A 25,234-nucleotide genomic window follows, 5' to 3' on the forward strand; every position below is an offset into this window, starting at 1 on the left:
TCTTGATTTCAGCTCAACTGACCGCGTGGAGCCTGCTTAGGATTTTCTCTCTCCCTTCCTTTCTCTTTCTCTTTTTTCCTCCCTCTCTCAAAAATAAATCAAAAAACTTAAAAAATTAAAAATAAAAAATAAACACATGGAGGGTGGGCACACGGTAAGTTTTGTTGAATGAAGGAATTCATGAATGCATGGATAAATCTAATATACTCAATTCTTCCTTTTAAGTGCTTCAATTGCTTGGCAAACAAAACCTTTCCAAATAAATAAATGTTATAATTCTATCCAATTAAACATATAAATATGGCATATAACAACTTACATAAACGTAAATATATATATATATTTATATATAGTATATGTTAATATATAAATTAATAAACAAATTTATATAAACATCATAAATTTGACAAATGACAACTTCTCAGAATGCTAATAATATTTACAGTCTTAAATTCTTATTCTTTCAACTTAGAATTCTAAGTTCAAATCAATACTCAATTAAAAACTTCAAATTGGAATAAGGTTCATCCATCACATTCTTTAATATGCTAGATTTTCTTAAAATATGACAAATAGTTTAAATGCCAATTATTTATAGACTGTCTTTTAACACAAAATAGTAATATAGATACAATTTTATCTTCATTTTTATGTTCACATTTCATCTTTTGGGGATTATCAGACACTTAATCACGTAAAAAAAATTGATTTCTCATATCTGGGGATTGTAATTGCATATTGATAGGACTGGGTCCCAGCATTCCTTGCTTCCCACCCCCAACCCTTTTCCTTTGACTGTAAGGACACATGACATGGGAGGTAGCAGCCACTATCTCCTCACGTAGAGTCTGTGAGAGATGTTGAAACCAGCGTGTAATTAAAGGCTAGCAGAGGGCATGGATGGATTCTTGGTATTGTTTAAGTCTGTGGCTATGCATGAATTAAGACTACCCTGGGGAGGGGTGGGGGCGCCTGGGTGGCTCAGTCATTTAAGCATCAGATCTTGATTTTAGTTCAGGTCATGACCTCATAGTCTGTGGGATTGAGCCCCATGTCGGGCTCTGCACTGGGCATGGAGCTTGCTTAAGATTCTCTCTCTCTCTTTCTCTCTCTCTCTCTCTCTCTCTCTGTCTCTCTGTCTTTCTGTCTCTCTGTCTCTCTGTCTCGGGGCTCCTGGGTGTCTCAGTCTGTTAAGTGACTGACTTCAGCTCAGGTCATGATCTCATGGTTCATGGGTTCAAGCCCCGTGTCGGGCTCTGTAATGAGAGCTTAGAGCCTGGAGCCTGCTTTAGATTCTGTGTCTCCCTCTCTCTGCTTCTCTCTCTCTCAAAAATAAAAAATAAAATAAAAAATAATAATAAAAAAGATTCTCTCCCTCTCTCCCTTTGCCCCTACCCTGCTCACTCTGTCTCTCAAAATAAAGAAAATATTTTTAAAAAGACCCACCCTGAATTCTCCTAATTGCATGAGCCCACATATTTCTTGTTTAGCCTAAGCTAAGTTGCAGCTGGAGTTTTATCACTCTTAACCAAAAGAATCCTGATAAATTTTCTGATTGTTAGCCATTGTCCTCCTTTACTATCTTAAACCTTCACAAAACATTTGTTACCCCAAATTGCCTTGAAAGTGCTTGTGGAATGAAGGAAGGTGGGGAGGGTCTAACTTGCACCAAAGTGGTAGGGGATGAGACGTCAGTATCAGAAGGCAAAATGAGGGACTGATGGAGAACTCTGCAAAATTAGGGATACAGAGCAAGTGGGAAGAACATAAAGGTCCTAGGGTCCTCTTACCAGACCTCCCATGGTTTGTGGAATGGGAAGTCAAATCATTTTGTATGAGTATGAGAGCATGTTTTCCAGAGGGCTTTGATCTCTAGGTGACATTTCCTTGCTTTCTACCAAGATGGTAAAGTGTTACTGTGATACAAAAATGCTAAATAGTTAATTGTAGTAAAGGCAAAAAAAAAAAAAAAAAGTGCACTGAGTTTTGGACAGGACTGAGGACAACCTCAGACTCGGGAGAGAAAGATGGCATTCAGAAAGGTTAGTGTGAACGCATCTGTTGTTTTTGCTTGACTCTCATTCATTTATCCTGGCGTTAGTACCTCAATATTCCCAACTTTGGGGCACAATTCTTTATCATCTTCTCGTCCATATAGTGGGGCTGTGTCACCCCTGGCTCCTGCCATGCCTTATACTTCGGTCCATTCCAATAAGAATTAAGCTTGCTTGTAGCCACAGCTTGTAGACTGAGTCACGAATCTTATTTCAACGAGTCAAACAAGACTTAAGTCTTTTATTAGAAGTTTTAGGGAAGAGAAACTCTGCTACTGAAACTGTAACTCTAGAACTGCCTTGAGTTGAGGTTGGGGTGGTGGTCAGTGTTTATCTGAGAATGAAGACAACATCAAGGAAAGCACAGATGGGTCAAAAAAAAAATGGAGAGAAAAATTTCTGACAACTTTTTTTTAATGTTTCTGGCAACTTTTTCTGAGACTCTGATCTAGCAATGCCTGATTCAGAGATTCCTCTGGACTTTACAGGGGCAGGAGCCATAGAAATTCCCCTCAACACACACCTTTTTTTTTTTCTTTTTCCTTTTTTTTTTTTTTTTTTTTTTTTTTTTTACATCAGTCACTTTGAGTTGGATTTTCTTTTGGGTGTTATTCTTCCAAGGGTGGATATATTGCATGTGGTTTCCCCACTAGAGGGTGTAGCTCACTAACTGCACTAGGAGCAAGCCTTTTTTTTTTTTTTTTTTTTAAGAGAGATAATGCTAGCAGGCTGGCCATCTAGTCAGAGGGACGTGGGATGGCGCAAGGTCCCAACCACAGAGCTTACCTCTCTTGACAGAATCCTTGTCTTAGAAGGACTGGGAGAGCAGTCAGATGACCAAGGCGTGGCTACAGGCATAGGAAATGGGATAGGACTAAGGTACCAGGTAAAGATTTCATGTCAAGAGCCATGAAGTTCCCTTAGTCTTAACAAGGAAAATAGGCTTTGGCTTCCATGCCAAATTTGATTGGCAAGGCATGCCCGGATTGTTATGTTGAGAAAGATTTTGAGGCCACATCAAGCTCAGCGGAGTGTACGGTCATTGATTACCGATTACTGGTGTGGGCGTGGAGAGAGGCAAGGCTGGATATGATGCTTTCCATCTATGGGTGAGATGTTTCTCAATAGGAGCACTAGTGGGATTTTGGATGGGTCAGTTCTTCACCGTGCGGGACTCTCCAATGCATTACTGGACTAGAGTCTTAGTCCAGTAAATGCTAGTAGTACCACTCCAGTCTTTGTGACAAACAAAAGTTGCCCACACATATATTTTAAATGCCTGTTTTGAGAATAGTACTACTCTAAAAAATCGTTAGTTTTGACCAAGAGAGACTTGACTTGGATTTACCTGACAAATGAACTAGAGTTTCTTAAATTCCTTAAGACCAAGGTAGGGAAATGAGGTGTTTTGTTTTGTTTTGTTTTTAGATCCTGAGATCAGACTGAGCTTGCCATCAGTAAGGGATAGTGATTGACAATGGGGATGGAAATGAAGAGTCTCCAGAAAAGGGAAGAAGATGCTTATGGTGGTAGGGAGTCAAGTAGAACCTGGCAGCTGGTGATTCACATGTCATTCTGGGTTGAGGAAAAGGTAGGGGGAGCCTGAGCTGTGGGGTCAGGAGTATTCTGTTAAACAGCAGTGTCATTTGGGGTACCGTCATCTCACCTTAGAGTACTCCATTGTGTTTTGGTGTCTCTTTGGTCAGTGTTGTCTTTATATGACTATTCTCAGAAAGATGTCTTCCATTCTCTACCTCTGAATCCACTGAACAATTATCAGCCACCTTAAATTATTTTTGGAACAAGGTATCATATGAGTCAAGGCGTGAACAAAAATAAATGAATAAAATATTCCCTATCCTTAAGAGTTCAAATATCACCTATTTTCATATTCTTCATGCTCCTCCCCATGCCTTGAAGGAGAAGTGGGAAGAGAATGTTTTGAGCAATAAGGAGTAATATTTTGCTACTTTCAAGTTTTGCATTTATCAACGCCCTCAGGTCAAAGACCACCAGGAACACTTGAGTTGAATAAGTTGGGTTTAAGATTTGTTTCCCACATGAAAAGATGCTCAACGTCACTCCTCATCAGGGAAATACAAATCAGAACCACACTGAGATACCACCTCACGCCAGTCAGAGTGGCTAAAATGAACAAATCAGGAGACTATAGATGCTGGCGAGGATGTGGAGAAACGGGAACCCTCTTGCACTCTTGGTGGGAATGCAAACTGGTGCAGGCACTCTGGAAAACAGTGTGGAGGTTCCTCAAAAAAATAAAAATAGATCTACCCTATGACCCAGCAATAGCACTGCTGGGAATTTACCCAAGGGATACAGGAGTACTGATGCATAGGGGCACTTGTACCCCAATGTTTATAGCAGCACTTTCGACAGTAGCCAAATTATGGAAAGAGCCTAAATGTCCATCAACTAATAAATGGATAAAGAAGTTGTGGTTTATATATACAATGGGATACTACTTGGCAATGAGAAAGAATGAAATATGGCATTTTGTAGCAATGTGGATGGAACTGGAGAGTGTTATGCTAAGTGAAATAAGTCCTACAGAGAAAGACAGATACTGTATGTTTTCATTCTTATGTGGATCCTAAGAAACTTAACAGAAGACCATGGGGGAGGGGAAGGGGAAAAAAAGTTACAGAGAGGGAAGGAGGCAAACCATAAGAGACTCTTAAAAACTGAGAACAAACTGAGGGTTGATGGGGGATGGGAGGGAGGGGAAAGTGGGTGATGGTCATTGAGGAGGGCACCTGTTGGGATGAGCACTGGGTGTTGTATGGAAACCAATTTTCCAATAAATTTCATATTAAAAAAATTCTCAATAAAAAAAATAATAAGATTTGTTTTCAAGAATGAGAATGCACATGGGAAGCCACAGAGAAGCTCGATAAAAGGATATTAGAAAGGATTTATTATAGGATTTAGGATTTTAAATTAATTTGGGGAAATTTTAAGGAAAACTGGCTTTACTCTAAATTGGATGTCCTCAGGAGTGGTGTCATTCTGCACTTTGGTGTCTTTAAAAGTCTTATTTTGAAAGAGGGAAGAATAGACAAAGGCTAAAGTTGTACTTGGTAGAGAGGCAGCAGTCACTTATACTAGTCCAGGTAGAGGGCGTCTGGTATTCTGTAGTTTGCATAATGTTCACGTTTTGCCTGTGTTCAGATGTGATCATGGAGTGGTACTGCCTTTGTCTTGATTCATCATGGTTACAGAGTGGCTGTGCCAGGTGTTAACATTCTGTGAAATTGTTGATGTTAAATAACATCGAGGCCCAGTGGTGAGTAGGAGTCTAAATAACCTGCAGGAATGCCCAGGTTGGCTCCTAGAAGTCACGGGCTTGTACTTTTCCTCACATTGTCATATTTTTTTTCTTTTTTTAATTTTATTTTTTATTTTTTATTTTTCAAAATTTACATCCAAATTAGTTAGCATATAGTGCAACAATGATTTCAGGAGTAGATTCTTTAGTGCCCCTTATTCATTTAGCCCATCCCCCCCTCCCACACCCCTCTAGTAATGCTGTTTGTTCTCCATATTTATGAGTCTCTTATGTTTTATCCCCCTCCCTGTTTTTATATTATTTTCGTTTCCCTTCCCTTTATGTTCATCTGTTTTGTCTCTTAAAGTCCTCATATGAGTGAAGTCATATGATTTTGGTCTTTCTCTGACTAATTTCACTTAGCATCATACCCTCCAGTTCCATCCACATAGTTGCAAATGGCAAGAGTTCATTCTTTTTGATTGCCGAGTAATACTCCATTGTATACATACACCACATCTTCTTTATCCATTCATCCATTGACGGACATATGGGCTCTTTCTATACTTTGGTTATTGTGGACAGTGCTGCCATAAACATGGGGGTGCATGTGTCCCTTCAAAAGAGCACACCTGTATCCCATGGATAAATGCCTAGTAGTGCAATTGCTGGGTCGTAGGGTAGTTCTATTTTTAGTTTTTTGAGAAACCTCCATACTGTTTTCCAGAGTGGCTGCACCAGCTTGCATTGCCACCAACAATGCAAAAGAGATCCTTTCTCTGCATCCTCGCTGACATCTGTTGTTGCCTGAGTTGTTAATGTTAGCCATTCTGACAGGTGTAAGGTGGTATCTCACTGTGGTTATGATTTGTATTTCCCTGATGATGAGTGAAGTTGAGCATTTTTTCATGTGTCGGTTGGCCATCTGGATGTCTTCTTTAGAGAAGTGTCTATTCATGTCTTTTGCCCATTTCTTCACTGGGTTATTTGTTTTTTGGGTGTTGAGTTTGATAAGTTCTTCATAGATTTTTGGACACTAACCCTTTATCTGATATGTCATTTGCAAATATCTTCTCCCATTCTGTCGGTTGCCTTTTAGTTTTGCTGATTGTTTCCTTCGCTGTGCAGAAGATTTTTATTTTGATGAGGTCCCAGTAGTTCATTTTTGCTTTTGTTTCCCTTGCCTCCAGAGACGTGTTGAGTAAGAAGTTGCTGCGGCCAAGATCAAAGAGGTTTTTGCCTGCTTTCTCCTCGAGGATTTTGATGGCTTCCTGTCTTACATTGAGGTCTTTCATCCATTTTGAGTTTATTTTTGTGTATCATATAAGAAAGTGGTCCAGGTTCATTCCTCTGCATGTCACTGTCCAGTTTTCCCAGCACCACTTGCTGAAGAGACTGTCTTTATTCCTTTGGATGTTCTTTCCTGCTTTGTCAAAGATTAGTTGGCCATACGTTTGTGGGTCCATTTCTGGGTTCTCTATTGTGTTCCATTGAGCTGAGTGTTTGTTCTTGTGCCAGTACCATACTGTCTTGATGATTACAGCTTTGTAGTATAGCTTGAAGTCCAGGATCATGATGCCTCCTGCTTTGGTTTTCTTTTTCAAGATCACTTTGGCTATTCAGGGTCTTTTCTGGTTCCATACAATTTTAGGATTATTTGTTCTAGCTCTGTGAAGAATGCTGGTGTTATTTTGATAGGGTTGCGTTGAATATGTAGATTGCTTTGGGTAGTGTCGACATTTTAACAATATTTGTTCTTCCTATCCAGGAGCATGGAATCTTTTTCCATCTTTTTGTGTCTTCTTCAATTTCTTTCATAAGCTTTCTATAGTTTTCAGTGTATAGATTTTTCACCTCTTTGGTTAGATTTGTTCCTAGGTATTTTATGGGTTTTGGTGCAACTGTAAATGGGATTGATTCCATGATTTCTCTTTCTGTTGCTTCATTGTTGGTGTATAGAAATGCAACCGATTTCTGTGTGTTGATTTTATATCCTGCAACTTTGCTGAATTCATGAATCAATTCTAGCAGTTTTTTGGTGGAATCTTCTGGGTTTTCCATATAGAGTATTGTGTCATCTGTGAAGAATGTAAGTTTGACCTCCGATTTGGATGGCCGATTTGGATGCATTTTATTTTTTGTGTTGTCTGATTGCTGAGGCTAAGACTTCCAATACTATGTTGAATAACAGTGGTGAGAGTGGACATCCTGTCTTCTTCCTGACCTTAGGGGGAAAGCTCTCAGTTTTTCCCCATTGAGGATGATATTAGCGTTGGATCATTCATATATGGCTTATATGCTCCTTCTATCCCTACTTTCTTGAGGGTTTTTATCAAGAAAGGATGCTGTATTTTGTCAAATGCTTTCTCTGCACCTATTGAGAGGATCATATGGTTCTTGTCCTTTCTTTTATTGATGTGATAAATCATGTTAATTGTTTTGAGGATAATGAACCAGCCCTGCATCCCAGGTATAAATCCCACTTGGTCGTGGTGAATAATTTTTTTTTTCAACGTTTATTTATTTTTGGGACAGAGAGAGACAGAGCATGAATGGGGGAGGGGCAGAGAGAGAGGGAGACACAGAATCGGAAACAGGCTCCAGGCTCTGAGCCATCAGCCCAGAGCCCGACGCGGGGCTCGAACTCACGGACCGCGAGATCGTGACCTGGCTGAAGTCGGACGCTTAACCGACTGCGCCACCCAGGCGCCCCGACAATTTTTTTAATGTATTGTTGGAGCTGGTTGGCTAATATCTTGTTGAGGATTTTTGCATCCATGTTTATCAGGGAAATTGGTCTGGAGTTCTCCTTTTTAGTGGGGTCTCTGTCTGGTTTTGGAATCAAGGTAATGCTGGCTTCATAGAAAGAGTTTGGAAGTTTTCCTTTCATTTCTATTTTTTGGAAAAGCTTCAAGAGAATAGGTGTTAACTCTTCCTTAAATGTTTGGTAGAATTCTCCTGGAAAGCCATCTGGCCCTGGACTCTTGTTTTTTGGCAGATTTTTGATTACTTATTCAATTTCCTTACTGGTTATGGGTCAGTTCAAATTTTCTATTTCTTCCTGTTTTAGTTTTGGTAGTGTATATGTTTCTAGGAATTTGTCCATTTCTTCCAGAGTGCCCATTTTATTGGCATATAATTGCTCATAATATTCTCTTATTATTGTTTTTATTTTTGCTGTGTTGGTTGTGATCTCTCCCCTTTCATTTTTGATTTTATTTATTTGAGTTGTTTCCTTTTTCTTTTTGATCCAACTGGCTAGTGGTTTATCAATTTTGTTAATTCTTTCAAAGAACCAGCTTGTGGTTTCATTGATCTGTTCTGTTTTGTTTTTTTTGTTTTGTTTTGTTTTGGTTTGGTTTGGTTTTTAAATTTTTTTTTTTTAACATTTATTTATTTCTGAGACAGAGAGAGACAGAGCATGAATGGGGGGAGGGCCAGAGAGAGAGGGAGACACAGAATCTGAAGCAGGCTCCAGGCTCTGAGCTGTCGGCACAGAGCCTGATGCGGGGCTCGAACTCACGGACCGTGAGATCGTGACCTGAGCAAAGTCGGACGCTCAACCGACTGAGCCACCCAGGCGCCCCTGGTTTGGTTTGGTTTTGATAGCATTAATTTATGCTCTAATCTTTATTAGTTTCTGTCTTTTCTGCTGGTTTTGGGTTTTATTTGCTGCTTTTTTTTCCAGCTCCGTAAGGCGTAAGGTTAGGTTGTGTATCTGAGTCCTTTCTTTCTTCTTTAGGAAGGCCTGGATTGCTATATACTTTCCTCTTATGAATGCCTTGCTGCGTCCCAGAGGTTTTGGGTTGTGGTGTTATCATTTTCATTGGCTTCCATATACTTTTTAATTTCCTCTTTAACTTCTTGGTTAGTCCATTCGTTCTTTAGTAGGATGTTCTTCAGTCTCCAAGTATTTGTTACCTTTCCAAATTTTTTCTTGTGGTTGATTTTGAGTTTCATAGCGTTGTGGTCTGAAAATAGGCACAGTATGATCTCGATTTTTTTGTACTTACTTAGGGCCGATTTGTGTCCCAGTATATGGTCTATTCTGGAGAATGTTCCATGTGCACTGGAGAAGAATGTATATTCTGCTGCATTAGGATGAAATTTTCTGAATATATCTGTTAAGTCCATCTGGTTCGGTGTGTCATTCAAAGCCATTGTTTCCTTGTTGATTTTTTGATTAGATGATCTGTCCATTGCTGTGAGTGGGGTGTCGAAGTCTCCTACTATTATGGTATTACTATCAATGAGTTTCTTTATGTTTGTGATTAATTGATATATATATTTGGGTGCTTTCACATTTGGCACATAAATGTTTACAATTGTTGGGTCTTCTTGGTGGATAGACCCCTTGATTATGATATAATGCCCTCTGCGTCTCTTGATACAGTCTTTATTTTAAAGTCTAGATTGTCTGATATAAGTATGGCTACTCTGGCTTTCTTTTGTTGACCATTAACATGATAGATGGTTCTCTATCCCCTTATTTTCAATCTGAAAGTGTCATTAGGTCTAAAGTGGGTCTCTTGTAAACAGCATATAGATGGATCTTGTTTTCTTATCCATTCTGTTACCCTCTGTCTCTTGATTGGAGCATTGAGTCCATTGACATTTAGAGTGAGAACTAAAAGGTATGAATTTATTGCCATTATCATGCTTGTAGAGTTGGAGTTTCTGGTGGTGTTCTCTGGTCCTTTCTAATGTTTGTTGCTTTTGGTATTTATTTATTTACATATATATGTATATAAATGTATATAAATTTTTTTTCATCTTTTCTCCCCTCAGAGAGTCCCCCTTAAAATTTCTTGCAGGGCTGGTTTAGTGGTCACAAACTCCTTTAATTTTTGTTTGTCTGGGAAACTTTTTCTCTCTCCTTCTATTTTGAATGACAGCCTTGGGGGATAAAGAATTCTTGGCTGCATATTTTTCTGATTCAACACATTGAATATATCCTGCCACTCCTTTCTGGCCTGCCAAGTTTCTGGGGATAGGTCTGCTGCAAACCTGATCTGTCTTCCCTTGTAGGTTAGGGACTTTTCTTCCCTTGCTGCTTTCATGATTCTCTCCTTGCCTGAGTATTTTGTGAATTTGACTATGATATGCCTTGTTGATGGTTGGCTTTTGTTGAATCTAATGGGGGTCCTCTGTACTTCCTGGATTTTGATGTCTGTGTCTTTCCCCACGTTAGGAAAGTTTTCTGCTGTGATTTGCTCACATAACCCTCTACCCCTATTTCTCTCTCTTCCTCTTCTGGGACCTTTATGATTCTGATGTTGTTCCTTTTTAACAAGTCACTGATTTCTCTAATTCTTAAATCGTGCTGTTTTACCTTGATCTCCCTCTTTTTTTCTGCTTCATTATTCTTCATAAGTTTGTCCTCTATATCACTGATTCTCTGTTCTGCCTCATCCGTCCTTGCTGCTGTGGCATCCATCCATGATTGCAACTCAGTTATAGCATTTTTTTATTTCATCCTGACTAGTTTTTACTTCTTTTATCTCCACAGAAAGGGATTCTAATCTATTTTCGACTCCAGCTAGTATTATTATTATTGTGATTCTAAATTCTAGTTCAGACATCTTGCTTGTATCCGTGTTGGTTAAATCCCTGGCTGTCGTTTCTTTGTGCTCTTTCTTTTGGGGTGAATTCCTTTGTTTTGTCATTTTGATGGGATAAAAGGAATTAACGAGGTAGAAAAATTAAAATTAAAAAAATATTAAAATTAAAAAATTAAAAACACACACACACAAATCAAATAAATGATACTAGATCCTAGATGTGTTTTGGTCTGGGTGTTGAAAGTGGTTTGATAGATTAGAGAAAAAAGTTGGGAGGTGGGGGAAGGAAATCATTTGAGAATTTGAAAAAATGAATACACTGAAGTAAACTAAAATGAAATGATGGGAGTAAAATAGAATTTGAAAAAAAAATACACAAAAATAAAGAGTATAGTGGAAAAAATTTTAAGAAAAATATTTTTAATAAAAATTAAAAATAAAAATGAATATTTTCTCTTTCTGTATTCAAGAAAAAGAAATGAAACAAAAAACAAATCGTTTGAAAATTTGGAAATACACTGAAGTAGACTACAAATGATGGAAGTAAAATAGAACTTGAAAAAATTTACATAAAAGTAAAAAATATAGCAAAACAAAAATATTTTTAATAAAAATTGAAAATAAAAATGAATTTTTTCTTTCTGTATTCAAGGAAAAGAAGTGAAAAAAAGAAAGAAAGAAAGAAAATTGAATAGATGGACCTGCTAACAGATTGAAATAGGACTGAAATTACTTCGTTTTCCCTTAGATGTCAGACTATGAAGCACTTTATAGTCCATAAACTAAGCAGACAGTGATACTTGTTCTTGAAGGGCAAGGTTGGCCCAGTTCGGCGGGGCTCGGTGTAATTGCTCCTTTCACCACTAGATGGCGCTGCTAGCCTACTGGGGTGGAACATTGTGATGCTCGTAGGTGTGTATGCACGTGCGCGGGAGCAGTGAAAATGGCCTGTCTCTACTATCGGAACTCTGTTCTTCCCATCAGCAATCATGCACCCATCCTCTGTCTTCAGCTTTCATCCACTCCCCGCTTTTTCACTGTCCGTGACCAAGCCCCAGGCAGTACCTCTCCTGAGTTTTGTCTCAGATGCGGCTGTTTTCCCTGGCCCCTTACTTCTGAAGGACTGCGGCTTTGACCCGTACCGCCCCTCTGCAAGCGGGTCTCATGGAGCGATGGCCAATGAGCAATGGCTGAATGTCGGCTGCACCCAGGAACGCTTGCTGGACCCTGCTGCTGCCGGTGCCCCGAGACTGCGGCCAGGTGCCTGCCCGGCCCAGAAAAAGTTCACGAGATAGTGTAGCAGCAGCATTTCAGGGATTATGGAAAAATCACAACACACATCTGGCACCAGGCTTCACCCTTAATGACATTGTTCCAGCACCAGCGAATGTGGCCCTTCTCTGGGGTCTGCTGGGACCAGGTGGCTTCAACAGTCTGTCCTTCCAGCAGTGGAACCGCTTTTTCCCGTGTGGTCCAAGAACCTCCTGGACCCCACTCTGTTCCTGGGGGTTCACCTTTCCCACCAGAGCACCGCCAGGTATGTAGCTGCAGAGTTGCAGCCTTTGCGCTCCCCTTGTCTACAGTCTCAATGGAGTTTAACCCTCTCCTTTCTCCTTTCTCCTTTCTCCCTTTTTAGTTTAGTCCCTGGGGCTGTTTCCAATTTTCCACTTTCTCTCCAGCTTCTTTTGGGGAGGGGTGCTTTTCTCATATTCTCCCCCCCACCCCCATCCCCCGTCTCTGTCCTCTCTCCGCCCACAAAAGCGGCTCCCTTCCCTCAGCTTCTCGCTCCCCAAGTTCACCTCTGTATGCCACGTACCTGCTGAATTCTGTGGTTTAGGTTGTGTAGATTGTTGTGTTAATCCTCCAATCAGTTTTCGAGGTGTGCAGGATGGTTTAGTGTTGGTCTGGCTGTATTTCATGGACTCGAGACACACAAAAAACTTTCATGCTGTTCCCCCATCTTGGCTCCACCCCCACATTGTCATATTTTTAAATAATCATTCATTTTTTTGCTCCCTTGCTGGACTGTAAACTGCACGAAGACATGGACCTGTTTTGATTACCACTGAGGTCCTAGAATTTAACCAAATCTCTCACTCTCATAAGTACTTAAAGAATATTTATTGAATAAATGAATGAATTGTCCAATTAGCATAACAGACTGTGAGTGGCTCAAAGTCAGGGGTCACTTTCAACTCGGCTCTGTATTTCTAGAAACAAACACAATTCTGGCACATCTCATTAAATATATCTTGAGTTACAGAGGGGCTTTCCATAGCATAAGATTTATTGATTTTTTAAAAATAAAGTGATGTAATGAATTCCACTTTTTGAAAGAAAGACGATGTTTAATTCAAATGGGTTCAGTCCTGACGAATGAAGGAAAATCAGGTCTTATTCTGAGATTTTTTAGTCGTTCTGCATTTTCCACTGTATTGAATTTTCAAAGTGTGTTTCAAAGCTCTAAGAGAAATTGATATAAACATTTAGACACTATTTGTATTCAATATAACCTTCTCTTCTAATCTAGCTGTATTTTAGTAAGGATTTTAAGGGAAGGGAGGCCTTGATTTGTAAACCCCTGATTTAAACAGCACACAGCTATAAAGGTATGCTCTACCCTCACTCTTCCTTCACCCTGGTGACTCCTCTACTTTGAAATCATGGGGAAAAATTATTAGAGCTTTTAGCAAATGAGTGAACCTGTATATTAAGAAGTATAGGGAGGGACAAAAATGATTCCCTGAGGTACCCTGAGGAACTTTTTTCACTTTTCTGAACCAGAATTACCATAATCTGCCACGACTATGGGTACCTCCTGAGAAAACTCTTTGAGGCTCACTGTGAACGTTCTCTATGAACTGCAGGCAGGAAGGATTTTTATTGTTGGGGGCAAAGGACATAGTGGTCAAGAGCAAGATTAATACAGCAATGTGGAAAACAGAAGATACTTGTCGTCTTCAGCAGAAATACAATAAGAAACGACAGCAAGCCAATGACGACATTTTGTGCTAAATTATAGTCAGTAGGCTTTTGCTATTGTATTTTTCATGAAAAAGTGGACCATTTTTTAAAAAAAATTAATAGCCACAGAGGAACTACTGGGAAATAATAAAAACATTAATGTTTTGCAAATACTTACTAATTCACATTAGGCAACAATTAACTTTGGAGTCTTTTCTTTTTATATGCAAAAAAGGGAATAATCAATCACATCCCTTCCTACCACACAGTTTTGGTGTGGGTCTCATAGGTGCCCTGTTTGGGAAAGTACTTTCTAAGCTGTGGCAGGCTTTATATTCTATTTCTGCACCTAGCACAGTATCTTGAACTTACTAGATGCCTATTAAATATTCATGAGACAAATGGATAAATATGAGAAATTGTTCTGAAAAATCCTAAAACTCTACCCAAATAGAGATTCTAATCATGAGATAAGATAATGCGAAGTTTAGGGGCACCTGGGTGGCTCAGTCGGTTAAGCGTCTGACTTCGGCTCAGGTCATGATCTTGCAGAGTCCGAGCCCTGCATCAGGCTCTGTGCTGACAGCCTGGAGCCTGCTCCTGATTCTGTGTCTCCCTATGCCTCTGCTCCTCCCCGGTTCATGTTCTGTCTCTCTCTCTCTCTCTCTCTCTCTCCCCATCAAACTGTTAAACATAGAGTTAGTATATGACCCAGAAATTCCGCTCCTAGACATATGTCTAAGAGAAATGAAAACATACGTCCACACAAAACCCTGTACATGAACGTTCAGAGCAACATTATTCACAATAGCCCAAAATGTAAACAACCCAATGCCCATTAATGGACAAATAAAAACGGTGTGGTATAGCCATACAATAGACTATTACTTCACCATAAAAAGACATGAAGAAGTGGTATATTCTACAACATGGATGCACTTTGATAACCTTATGCTGAATGACAGAAGCCAGAAACAAAAAGCCACGTATTGTATGATCCCATTCATACTAATTGTTCAGAATAAGCAAACCCATCAAGACGAAAGCAGACCAGTGATTGCCAGGTACTGGCGGGATGGTAGAAGGGATACAGACTTTCGATGAAATTTATTCTGAAATTAGATAGTGGTGCAAATATGCTAACGACCACTGGATTGTACACTTTAAAACAGTGAATTTATGAATTTATGATTCACTCTGGTTTTAAATTAAAATCCTAAAAATAAATTCTTAGCAATAAGGAAGTTATTTTTCACTTCCCTGAAACCTTGGGATCCTAGGGAAGAGGGTAAACAGTAAGTTTGAAGGAAGGATGGAAGTGGAGAGCTACTAATAAATTTGGGAGAAGGGGTAGTCTGTACAATTTCTTTTTCTTCTAAGGGATCTCAGCATGTGCCATGAGCTTATCGTGACCACTACATAGGAAGTCTATTTGATGCGGTTTTGAGGTTGTCTGGAAGGTACTGTTGCACTAGTTGAGGATGACGATGGTACAGGTTATATTTCTGAGGGAAAGAAAAAGTTGGTAAATATGGAAGGAGAACTAAGGGGCTAGATAGGAAAGCCTGCTGATGGTGAGGTGACTAGTTATTTTGATTTGTCTGAGACCGTTCTCTTTTGGCACTCAAAGTCTCACACCCCAGGAAAACCCTCAGTCTCAGGCAAACCAGGTTGGTAAGTCATCTAGTTGGAAGCAACACAACAAGGACACTGGTGATATATGACAAGCATTATGCCAAGCTCCTTTTAGGCCTTAGCTTTTTCAGTTCTCACCATCAATTTCTCGGGTAATTGCTTAGGCTAAGTTACCTGTCCTAGGTTGTATTGCCCTCTGACTTCATGGAGCTTATGTTTGTTGATAGGCCAAAACCAAAGGTACGGAAACATAAAAATAAAATATCTGGTAAGAATTATGAAGGTAACAGAGGCATAGTAACGTGAAAAATACCAGAAGTAAATCTACTTTAGACAGGATGGCCAGGGGAGGCATCTGTAATGGAGAAATATTTAGACTGAAGCCGAAACAATGAGACACAACCAGTCCTGTGAAAAGCATGCACTCTTCTTGCAGGAGAGGATGGTTTGCCCAAAGGTCCTGAAGCACCTGCCTGAAGCAGCAGAGAGCTTCGTATGTTTGAAAGTATCAGGAAAGAAGTGTCAGTGTTGTCACAGCGTATTTAGCAAGTAAAGCAGGAAATATTATCTCAGATTTATAGCTGAGAACTTGAGTTATGGAGGGGTTACAAGACTTCCCAGGATCACTTAGCCCTGCAGGGGCAGGACTCAACCCAACGTCTTCTGACTGAGTACTGAGACTTATTGCCATAGTCTTATCTTGAAAAGGGTGATTTTTCTCACAGCTTTGATTTTCAAACATTTTAGGAACAGAAACTTTTTTCACATATAATCTTACTTTGGACCTAATGTTCAGAACAGGGAGAGGGGGACTTCTCTGCTGGAGTTGGAGGTAGGACTCAGAATCTCAGTTGCTCAGTACCTGTTACCACCATCCCCCTGAGGTTCAGCCGGCTGGAGTGAAACTCCAAGGACACTTTTAGTTTCCAGAATCACATCTTGAGGGTTTCACACACACATTCCAAAATGTGTAGAAGGGTTGCTTTTTTTTTTTTTCTTTTAATTTTAATTCCAGTGTAGTTAACATACAGAGTTAGTTTCAGGTGTAAAGTATAGTGATTCAAAAGTTCCATATATTACCAGTCAGCTACGCGTTAAGTTCTCAAAACAAGTTTCTGTTTTGGGTTTGGTGTTTTCACTTACATGTTAGCGAAGCAGTACACGCAGGAATTAGAATACGTAACATTATTAGAAGCACATAATGGGCTGGCTCTTATAGAGCATATAGATTTTTGTTGTATGGTCTTCTTTTGATAGTAACCGCATGGAATGTCCTAAAACAAAACCCACAGGTCAAACTCTATCCTGTAATAATCTCTTAATGGCTTCTAATATAAGTGCTTGGGAGTTTTATTTTGTGCAGACAGGAGATAATGATAAAATATGTCTTCTTTCATACTTTAAACATCAAAACTTCCTTACTTTAAATTCAGCAGCTGGAGCCTTTGGGGTTTCCACTTAAAAGCCCTGACCTTTGGCTGTGTAATATGTATCTGGTAGAAGGGAAAGAGAACATTCTGGGAAGTGACAAAAAATGACTACAACCACTGTTGAAGTGCTTCTGGAATCATGTTAGTTCATCAAAACCCCCTTTAACTGTGGTTCTTAGATTGGAATACCCTGCATGGTCCTACTCTGCTATTCACTATAGACCAGTCCTCTGGGGATTAGGAGGCTGGAATAGTGAGACAAGATTTCTTCAATATCTCCCCATTTTATTTTTCTACCTTCATCGTCCCAGAGTTGGAATAAGCTGGATCCAGAGGAAGTTGAGTGACAGAGTAAATTGTCTACAGCGGGGCCTGGAAAGTTCATAAGCACCATGTAATGAGCAGATAAAGCATTATTTCCTACTCCATTGACTCAGATCACATAATATTTAGATATCCGTAGATCAGGGTGCTACCATATCTACGAAACTTCAGTGGCTCTCACTGCCTACAGCAATGTTTGCCAACTTCAGTCCCTTGGGTCATGATTCCTTCCAAATTCCTGTGCCATTTTTTCTTTAAAAGTATTTTTTACTGAATGGGTTTCCTTTTTAAACTTGACTACTCACCCTAGAAATGTCCTAAACGTTAATATCCATGATATCTTGGATTTGAAGTTGTAATTACATTTTTTTCTAACACACATCAAAGAACAGTTATAATGATTACAACCAAAATATTCACTGTTAAATTAGCTAAAATCATCACTAATATTACTAGAGGGTACTCAAGTCACTTTTTGAGAAATACTGTTTATGTCTGTCATCTCCTTTTTTAATGAGCAAGGCTACATGAATTGTTTGGGGAGGCTTTACCAAAAAAAGTTTTTCTTTGGTGTACTCTTAGGAGATGAAAATGATTTCTAAAATTGAATATGAGTATGAAAAGAAGGATAATTTAATTAGAGAGAATTATATACACAAAGACAAAATTGGAATAGCTTGGAGCCCAAAATAATTTAAGTCACCTAGAACCTAAGGTGAGAAAAGGGAATTCTCCTTTCAGGGAGAAATGCTGCATTAAAGAAGGTATTCTAAGTCATGCAAAAGGTTTATCTCCCACCAGTACTAGAAGTCACCATTCTAAGGAGAGAGATGTCTCAATCAGATTTGTATTTTAGAAGGCCTATATTTAACAGTGTGGAAAAGATTAGTATAGGGATTGACAAACTTTTCCTATGAAGAGCTAGGTAGCAAGTATTTTATAATTTTTAAGCCACATGGTCTCTGTTGCAACTACTCAACTCACATAGCCTAAAAGCAGCCAGAGCCAATGCATAAACTAATGAGCATGGCTGCATTCCAGTAAAACTCTTTTTCTAAAAATAAAGTGGCCATCTTTTGCCAACTCCTGGATCAGACTCAGTACAGAAAGACAATTAGGTGGCCACCGTAATAATATAGGCAAGAAGTGAGGAGAACTTAAATGCAAGCAACAGCAATGAATTTAGAAGGAGGGAAAAACCCCAGAAATTAGAGGCTTTAATTGCTGGTGGTATATAAGGAAATAGAGGTGCAGTAAAGACAGGGATGAGTCCTGGTTTACCCTAGGATCTCTTTTGACAGAGTTGGGTAGATTGAACTATATGCATTGCCATCACATATATCAGAAATGATCAAATATTAGCAATTTCATGTGGTTTAATATGGTTCAACCTAATAGAAATACTAGAAGCCTAAGACTTTAAAATCATTCTCACATAGGAAGTAGAAAACTTACCTTGTGTGGCCCGTTACCAAAAATATCTGAAACAAAAATGTTTAGGAAAAAGGATCAAGTAAAAAATATAGTATTTAGATGTGAACAGTTAATTAACCCGTTAAGGAATCCCATCTAAATTAATAACCATGAAAATCATAGAAAAATATGTGGCTCCTTCAAGTAAGATTTGCCTAGCCGTGCCTGGTTCCCAAAGCACTCCGCAAGCACACTTACTGTCCCACCTGAGAATTCAACCATAACCCATTCCTAGGTTTAATGTTGGCTTTAGTCAGGAGAGATTCATCCTCTGGGACTCAGTATATCACCCACAGTTGGGCTGCTCAGACATTGTGTAGACCCATTTTAGAGAAAGTCTAGTTCTTGATAGACTGGCTACCTGCTGACAGTAATCTTAGATACCTGCATTCTTTTTTGACTATTGCCTGTCTTAAATATCTTCTTTTTAAACTCAATGTGCTTATAAGGAAGGCTCTTGCTCTGTTTGGGATCTCTGTGTCAACAACTGCTTACCCAAATGGTTCCTATAACCTTCATACTTTATATTCTACTTAACAGCCTTGACTTCTTTCAGCTGCTACAGCTGAGTGTCCTCCTTGCCTACCCTTCTACTTCACCAGATCAAATCTCCACTGGCAGATTTAATTTCGCCTCATGGGTTTCCTTACCAATTTTGCTGGAGTTAATTTGAAGAGCTAAGCCCTCTCTTGAGATTTGATAACATCAGGCTGTGCTCTAATAGTAAGCCATGTTAGAAACTGATACTGCTTTGTGTAGAAGGTATTTGAATATGCACATGCGCACACACACACACACACACACACTCAATGCCAGTGTGTGGGAGTATAGTGGGAAAGTATTACGAAGAGAAGAGAAATGAAATTGACTATCAACTCAACAGACCAAATTATTTGTCCAATAGTGATTACACCTCTCATAAATCATTCTTTAAGCTGTCTCAAGTCTGAGCCTGTCTATGGCAGAGTTTTTGGAATATTGAAAAATGGATTCACCACTGATATTCATTCTAGCTGAGGTAATAAATTCATCTCTGAGAGAAATTTCAAGTTTCAAAAATCCATACATCTAGAAAACAGTTATTATTGGCTTGTTACTTTCCTTGGAAGATCAGATGTTTACTCCCTCCCCAAAGTTCTTTGACAAATCCTTACATGAGAAATAACCAGTAGCCAAAATAGCCACAAAGAAAGTTTTCATCTTCTCCCAAAAGGAACAATGTGATTCATCTAGTGGCGTTCCCTCTGTCAAGAACTTCCTAGCAAATCCTCAAAGGCTCAATTCTCTTGATGAACTGAGAGTTCTACCCCCTTCTGAGAACCTGAGAGCCCATTATGAAGTCACTTTGCAAATGATCTATTTACATGTGACACCAAGGCAAAGTCACCAGGTCACCAAAGACCAAGAACACTTTGCAGGCCAAAATATTTCATTTCTAAGAGGCTGTACAGCTATGGCATGATAGCATGATTTACCACTGATTTGTTTGATTGATAAATTATTATTCAGTTCCATACAAGTGTGTTCTACTTATTAACTAGCAAGAAGAAACAAATGTGAAAAAGATGAACTTAAAGTGAGTAATTCTGGGAAAAAAAAATTTTTTTTTTTGAAATGTACATGTCTGTCTCCCCTTCCTCCCCAAAATTCTGATTCAGTGGATCCAGAGTGTGACTCAGACATATCACACACACACACACTTAAATTGCATGACAGAGTCTGATTCACCTCTTCAGTTGAGAACTGATGGATTAGAATAGAACAATAATGGCAATTTTTCTGTCTTTAGAACAATCTCTTTATCCTTTTTTGAAAATTTATTTATTTAAATTCAAGTTAGTTAACATACAGTGTAGTATTGGTTTCGGGAGTAGAACCCAGTGATTCATTATGTTATCTGTAAGTAATGATACAGATACAGATACAGATAACACCCAGTGCTCCTCCTAATAAGTGTCCTTCATCCCATCACCCATTTAGCCAATCCCCCCCCACCTCCCCTCTAGCAACCCTCAATTTGTTCTCTGTATTTAAGAGTCTCTTATGGTTTGCCTCCCTCTGTTTTTATTTTTCCTTCCTTTTCCCTGTGTTCATCTGTTGTGGTTATCCTTTTTTATTGCCATATCCATTCCTACATCCCTGGTCATGGCACCTATTACCATATTTAACACAAAGCATGTTAAAGAAATAATCGGGATTATACATGGAAACTCAAGTCTATCATGTGATTTCAATTATAATACTTGGATTGCATAGCAAGGTAGGGACCCAGACATCATGAAAAATCAAGAATTCCATATTGAACATTGTGTTATGACCAGGTGAAATGAGGCTTAGTTCATACTGTTACTAAAATAAAGACATGAGGCTTACCTCTTAAGGAAGGATGTGTTATTCTAAAAGTATGATAAGTTCTCCGATTTCCCAGGAACACCAAGTTCTCTTAAGCACTTGTGGTTTGAATAATAAAGATGGACTATTTTAGAACAGATAATTCTTTCTACATTGTGACAAAGATTCTTTGCTTGACTAAACTTTATTAAGACTCCTTAACTTTCTCCCAAGGCCATGTGTGCCGTTCCTTGTCAAACTTAGTTTTTGCAAGAATCCTGCTCAGTCAGTTTAACCACAATTGTATTATACAAATACAATTATTTATAAACTAATTAACTAGAAAACAAAATTGTAAAATATTTTCCAGGACTTCTTAGAACGATTTTATTTTAAAATTGTAAGATATTGAGGGACACCTGGGTGATTCAGTCAGTTGAGCATTCACCTCTTGATTTTGGCTCAGGTCATGAACCCAGGGTCTTGGGATCAAGCCCCATGTCAGGCTCCTCATGGAGCATGGAGCCTGCTTGGGATTCTGTCTCTTCCTCTACCTCTCTCCCCCACTTGCTCTCTCTGTCTCTCTCTCCAGAATAAAAAAATAATAATAATAAACAAAATAAAATTGTAAGATATTTATTTATTTTTTTTTATTTTTTTAACATTTTTATTTATTTTTGAGACAGAGAGAGACAGAGCATGAATGGGGGAGGGGCAGAGAGAGAAGGAGACACAGAATCGGAAGCAGGCTCCAGGCTCTGAGCCATCAGCCCAGAGCCCGACGCGGGGCTCGAACTCACGGACCGTGAGATCGTGACCTGAGCTGAAGTCGGACGCTCAACCGACTGAGCCACCCAGGTGCCCCTAAAATTGTAAGATATTTAAAGTGTACATTGTGATGATTGATGTACCTGTACATTGTGAAAGGATTTTCCCCATCTAGTTAATTAACACATCCATCATATATTTATCTTTGGGGTGTGTGTGTGAGAGAGAGAGAACATTTAAATTCTACTCTCTTAGCAAATTTCAATTATACAATACACTGTTTTCAACTATAGTCATCATGTTTTACATTAGAACCTCAGAACTTACCTTAGAGTCTCAACATCTTTTAGCTGAAATTTTGTTAGTATTATCGGCGGAATTTAAATCTGGGAAAACTGACTTCAGAGCTCACCAACCTAACCACTGTATTATTTAGCATTTTGGCTCACATAAAGGGTTCATTGAGGACAAGAATGATCTTACTTATCATTGCATCCTGGGCCCCTAACCCAGTGCCCAGCACCCGATGCCTCAACAAGTGCTGGCTGAGAGATTGTGAGCAAACAATTTTCTGAACATTCAAGGTGTCGGTGGGAAAGGCTGCCTTTTAATGGTCTGACTTGCTCATCTTCAGGGCCATCCAGTCAGAAGCAAGAGTTGAATGACAATCTCTCAGGGATATGGAATAACATTCCTCTCTGAACAGAAAGTTGAACGATAAGACTTGTCTTTTTCAGGAGCTGAGATTCTGTGACTCTATGATTTCCCAATGGTCCTAAAAATGTGTTGTCCCAATGTCTTTCAGGAGAAAAATATATCCACCCATCTGTTAGGTGACCATCTCAGAATCCTCTAGGCAGAAGATAGTCATGGGGCTGCGGTTGCCTGGGACAAGGGAGAGAACGTGGGAGAAAGGGATATCCGGTGTAAAGGCAAGGACAAAGGAAAAGAAGAGGCAAGTGCTATGCTCGTGGGGCTGAAGTGACCAAGGACAGTGGGATGGAATGAAGACAGATGGTCTAGTAGGGCTAGCCAGGCCTCCTATACTTGCATTGTATTCAATCAAGAGAATTCATCTTGATTACTAAATTGTCTCAGCGATTCGAGATGGTAAAAGCATGCTAGAAATATTTGCTGAGCTGTGAGAAGGCTTCATTTAGGAAAAGAAAGTTTAGGCTGCTTAGGCTGCTAGTATGGATTTTAAAATATTTAAGCCCAGAAGAGCTTATTTAAACTCACGTCGTGACAAATATTATGTTCTTGATATAATAATTGATGACAAGGACTTTCAGTGTTTTATAGGGGCAAAAGGAGTCAGGATTACCAAAATACTGCCCGTGTTCCTATAGCTCCCGGTGGTTTTCCAAGCATATTCTAATAATAAAGATGATGATGATGATGATGGTAACAATAATAATAATAACAGCAGCCACAATAACATAATTTAACATTGTTAACATCGTTACATGTTCTGGGTACTTCCCTTCCCTTCCATGTGCTCTCTGTTAATCCTTAAACTTTTTATTTAAATTCCAGTTAGCTAACATATAGCGTAGTATTAGTTGCAATATAGCATAGTATCAGGTGTGCAATATAGTTATTCAACCCACTTCCATACAACACCCTGTGCTCATCACAAGTGCCCTCTTTAACCCCCGTCACCTTTTTAACCCACCCCCCACCTACCTTCCCTCGGCTACCATAAATTTGTTGTCTGCAGTTAATAGTCTGTTTCTTGGTTTGCCTCTCTCTCTTCTTCTTCCCTTTACTTGTTTGTTTTGTTTCTTAAATTCCACATGAGTGAAATCGTATGGTATTTGTCTTTCTCTGACTTATTTCACTTAGCATAATACTCTCTAGCTCCAACTATGTCATTGCAAATGGCATATTTCATTCTTTTTAATGGCCAAATTATATATATATATATATATATATATATGTATATATATATATATATATATATATATATATACATATATATATACACACCCACATCTTTTTTATCCATTCATCAGTCAATGGACACTTGGGCTGTTTCCATAATTTAGCTATTATAGATAATGCTTCTATAAACATCAGGATGTATCTCTTTGAATTAGTATTTTTGTAATCTTTGGGCTAAATACCTAGGAGTGCAATTGCTGGATCGTAGGTTAGTTCACTCCTACCAACAGTGCAAGAGGTTTCCCCTTTCTCCACATCCTCGCCAGTATCTGCTGTTTCTTGTGTTGTTGATTTTAGCCGTTCTGATAGGTATGAGGTAATAGCTGATTGTAATCACTTTGAGAAGTAAGTATTACTGGTTCCATCTTTCAATATATGCAAGAAGGGCTCCTTTGCCCTGGACCTCCAAGTTTTAGGGGGCTTCCCTCTGGATCTTCTCCAGCTATGCCTCTCCTCACAAGGCTAAGAGCTTGTAGGTCAAAGACATCTGCCCTGCAAACACTTGTAATCCCCTTCTAGACTATACCTTGGATCCCTGAACTCCTAAACTTTCTTTACAAACAGACTTGATCCTGCTTAAAGGGCCTATGTAAATTTCTTCTTTAGGTCCATCCTCCCTAGTATGCACAGCCTTCACCCCAAGATGTGACCTAGGGGTAACTGCCAGAGTTCAGGTAAAGATTGAACATGCAGGCTTTGGTGTGCAGGGCCATGTGCAGAAGCCTCTTCAAAACTGAGGTGGGAGAAGAGGAGACCTATTATAGGCCAAGAGAGGGACCAGTGCCCTTCTCTCATGCCACTACATTCCAGCGAGGAGCCGAGAATTTTAAATTTCAACCTAGACTTTCACATTGCAGTGAAATTATATTTGCCAAGGTAGGAGGATAGAATTTTATTTAAATGTATGTTAGCTGTAAATTTTAAATATCTGAGCTAAGTAAATTGTAGACATATAGTACATGGACTTCTGTCTTAATTCTTGCCCTGAGCCCCCAAGTATTATACATGGGCCTGGCTATTACTACCATTTAAAAAATATGGTAGTCATTCTGAGATAACAAGTGGCTGGTTTATGATCAGAAGCTGAAGTGGATTTGAGGCCAGCACTCTTTGACGTGAGTGCCAGTGCCCATCTCACCACACTGTGTTTCCTATCACATATGTCCTAACAGGACCCTCCCTTCAACTCAGTGAAGTGTGGTTACTTCTACTCCCGTTTGTGCAAATTGGTGAGGACTTCTGACTCATAAAGCTGAAGTGAGTGGCCCGAAGTTCATAGTACAGTCAGTCCTTAATCCGTCTTTTGGCTCTCAGTCCAAGGGTAATGTATTTTGATGCCTATGTCAGGTACTCCACCGTCTCTCACTATTTGCTCAGAAAATCCTGTTTATTTCACAAGACAGGTTCACCTATTCCTCTCACACTCTTCTGTCATCCCTTTTGTGTCATGTCAGCCTACATACA

General features: G+C 39.2%; 1 protein-coding gene and 1 long non-coding RNA gene across 2 annotated transcripts in view; one reads left to right on the forward strand and one right to left on the reverse strand.

Moving 5' to 3' along the window:
• Positions 1-13,137: 13,137 nt before the first annotated feature.
• LOC122493835 (ovomucoid-like) lies at positions 13,138-20,043 on the reverse strand. Its single transcript, XM_043598476.1, has 4 exons — positions 19,882-20,043; positions 18,710-18,735; positions 16,644-16,774; positions 13,138-13,364 (listed from the first exon to the last, which is right to left on the reverse strand). Exons 1-4 carry the CDS (start codon positions 19,925-19,927, stop codon positions 13,289-13,291), a joined length of 279 nt encoding a protein of 92 aa, XP_043454411.1. The 5' UTR covers positions 19,928-20,043; the 3' UTR covers positions 13,138-13,288.
• A 94-nt stretch (positions 20,044-20,137) lies between these two features.
• Positions 20,138-25,234, forward strand: part of LOC122493854 — an 87,599-nt gene continuing 82,502 nt past the window's right edge. The window contains exon 1 of the long non-coding RNA XR_006300050.1: positions 20,138-20,303. This is a non-coding gene — a long non-coding RNA (uncharacterized LOC122493854). The remainder of the gene's footprint in view (positions 20,304-25,234) is intronic.

The sequence above is a fragment of the Prionailurus bengalensis genome, chromosome A1, assembly GCF_016509475.1.
Source record: "Prionailurus bengalensis isolate Pbe53 chromosome A1, Fcat_Pben_1.1_paternal_pri, whole genome shotgun sequence".
NCBI classification, from domain to species: domain Eukaryota; kingdom Metazoa; phylum Chordata; class Mammalia; order Carnivora; family Felidae; genus Prionailurus; species Prionailurus bengalensis.